This window comes from Hibiscus syriacus, unplaced genomic scaffold (assembly GCF_006381635.1).
Source record: "Hibiscus syriacus cultivar Baekdansim isolate YM2019G1 unplaced genomic scaffold, ASM638163v2 tig00111105_pilon, whole genome shotgun sequence".
Taxonomy (NCBI): domain Eukaryota; kingdom Viridiplantae; phylum Streptophyta; class Magnoliopsida; order Malvales; family Malvaceae; genus Hibiscus; species Hibiscus syriacus.
In genome coordinates, this window is record NW_024062987.1 from 3,594,468 (window position 1) to 3,597,344 (window position 2,877).

The 2,877-nt window shown below is 33.3% G+C and overlaps 1 protein-coding gene across 1 annotated transcript; it reads right to left on the bottom strand.

The window, feature by feature from the left end:
- Positions 1–1,290: 1,290 nt before the first annotated feature.
- Positions 1,291–2,538, bottom strand: LOC120153917 (syntaxin-121-like). The gene is made up of 2 exons (XM_039165777.1): positions 1,815–2,538; positions 1,291–1,732 (listed from the first exon to the last, which is right to left on the bottom strand). The coding sequence occupies exons 1-2, from the start codon at positions 2,365–2,367 to the stop codon at positions 1,377–1,379; spliced, it is 909 nt and encodes a 302-aa protein (XP_039021708.1). The 5' UTR covers positions 2,368–2,538; the 3' UTR covers positions 1,291–1,376.
- Between the last annotated feature and the right edge of the window lie 339 nt (positions 2,539–2,877).

Sequence of the window (2,877 nt, forward strand, 5' to 3'; positions counted from 1 at the left end):
AACTGAACCAAACAAAGTTCGATTATTTCGGTCAGTTAACTGAGTTAACCAAATTTTTTTATAACTTTTTATAATTAGATTAATTTAAATATAATATATGAATATTTTTTATTTGAGTTACAAATTAATTAGGTATTGATAATTTAATGAATATAGTGTGATTAAAAAATAATCGAGTATTAATTTTTAATGGGTTTGAGCTTAAAATAGGTTTATAATATATATAATATTTAATAATTTCGGTTAATTCGGTTAATTAACCAATTTTGAACCGAATTAACCGTTAACCGAATATTGAAAAAATTAATTGTTCCCCGACCAAATTAATCGAACTAATTCGGTTCGGTCGGTTAATTCGGTTAAAACAGAATAGTGAACACGCTAAGCGTTGCTTTGTTGAGTCCCTCGACTATTAAAAGTTACAAAATTGTCACTCGACTATTCATTAAAAGTTACAAAGTTGCTTTGTTGCTCTGTTAAAAATTGATGGTTGTCTAAGATAGACGTTAACATGATGACTGAGATATGATAGTCGTTTGAGATTCTGTGATTAAATTTATCATATCACAATCAACAGATTAACGTTTAGCTCAGAATACCGTCAATTTTTAACATAAAAGAACGAGTTTAGAACATAATGAATAGTCGAGTGACCATTTTGTAACTTTTAATAGTCGGAAGACTCAACAAACTAACACTCTATAGTCAGAGGATCATTTTGTAACTTTTAATAAAGTAATGCCGTATATGTATTTTAGTTAATTTAAAATATAAAATTTAATTAATTAAATAAAAACAATTACGACTTGGTAGAATTATATTATATATTTAAAGTATTTAAACTCCTGGTCAATAAATGTTTGGTCCACTGAAAGTACATTATATATTAAACGAGAGAATATAAATTTAATATTAAAAATGTATATTTAAAATCACAATCATAATACCTTAAATACAAATTGTATATTAGATATAAAAAATAGAACCAAAATTTTGTATATTATCAATGAAGAAAATAATTTCGTAAATAATTTCATAAATCCTAAACCCTAAACCAAATAAATACAACTATTAAGCCCATTATTGGGGCTTCGGATTAAGTTTACACTTGCACGTCTATTTGTAACCATCACCTAATTCACAAATCAAAAACAAAAATTTTTGTTCATAAACTTTAAAGAGTTTAAAATAATTTAATTAAAAAAGGAGTTTAAAATACTAATAAACACAACTTATATTTTATTTTACATAAATTTTATATCAACAATATTTGCAGCAACACCCGAAAATAGAAAGGTTAAAACCAAAAACCATCGATCAGATCACACGAAAGAATCGGAAAAAGAAAATGATGTATCGGCACCGCCGCCGAAGCTTTACCAGGGTCTGATAACGAATAGCACCACAAACAAGATGATGATCAGCAAAAGTATGATGGCATAGCAAGTCCATTTGCGGGTGTTTTTCTGGTAATTTCTCGCCGTTCGAAGCCGATCAGCTCCGTCTCTGACGAATGAATTAGCTCGGTTCACTTGACTCTCGATGTCGTCCAATTCTTCACCTTGGGTCTGGACCAGCACCGCCATGTCCAAAAACACTTGGTGCAGTTCTTTCAAATTCTTCTCCATGTCCTTAACGGCGTCGTGCCGTTCTTGAATCTCGTTGATTGTATCCAAAACTCTTCCCCTTCCTTGTTCTTGAATTGCTTTTTGCATAAATGTCTCACTCTCCCCTTTAAACAAACAAAAAAAATGTTAGAAACTATATTTTCCGATCAAGAGTAGTTTAACATGGAAAAAAATGATTAAACTGACCTGTTGAAATCAAATGATCGAGAGTCCGATCATCGGGGTTTTCTCCTGTGACTGTAAAATACCTTCTCTGAACAGTTTCTCGATACTGGGAAGATATCGTTTCTCTCAAACCATTAAAACTATCCATGGATTCTTTCAACTTCTTCCTCAACCCGTTCACGACCGACGTTCTCGTCCGGTCCGAGGACGATCCCGGTCCACACCCCGTCGTGTTCCGGTTCTCCTCGTTGGACCTATCAAGCTCTTCGAGCCTGGTTTTAATAACTTTAGCCTTCTTCAACGCCATGTTTACGTCGGAATCCATCTTGGCTCGCAATTCCTTCACCGCTTTCGCTTTGTGCAACGTCTTGCTCTGTTCGTGAGACGACGACAGCTCGCCGTTCAGCTTTTCGAGCTCTTTGAGCTCGTTGTTGATGGACTCGACGTCTTTGAAGAACTTGTCGAGGTTGTCGGCGGAGGAGGAGGTTGGTTGAGTCATCTGGATTTCGTGGTGACTAGGGGAAGCTTCGGCGCTTGGGGGGCCGGAGAAAGACTTCGACAACAGATCGTTCATCGCTGGTTTAACTGTTTTAAGAATAACTCATAAAACCCAGATTTTTTTATCAGAAGAAAATAATTTGAAACAGAGGTTTTAAGAGACGAGTATGGGAGGGAAATGGCGGAAAATATAGGTTTCTGAAGAGAAATAATGGATTGCTTATCGCTTATCGTGTAGAAAAGATGTCAGAGAATTCAGAGGAGAAATATCTTAGAAAGTGGAAGAAAGAAAAAGTCATAATTGATCAGCAGGGAAAAAATCGTGTATTTTGATTGAGTAAATTGGAATGTTCTATCTAATTGTTATTTGCTTTGATTTTAATTTGAATTTTTTTATTCTTGGCTTTGAACTTCTTGGTTGGTGGGAGGAATATAAATTATTTTATAATTTTTTCAATAAATGTGAACTATTTGACGGCCTATCATTTATTTTTTCAAAGATTATTTTACTTTTTTCAAAGAATTTTTTTTAAAGAATTGTTGTTTCTTGAGGTATATGCTAGAGTATAAGTGTTCAATATCAAAT

Bases quoted from the DNA above. Each gene is read 5' to 3' on its own strand.
- LOC120153917 (XM_039165777.1), bottom strand. From the start codon at position 2,367: ATGAACGATCTGTTGTCGAAGTCTTTCTCCGGCCCCCCAAGCGCCGAA. The intron at 1,733-1,814 runs GTCAGTTTAATC...GTTTGTTTAAAG, and splicing joins CGATCATTTGATTTCAACAG to GGGAGAGTGAGACATTTATG.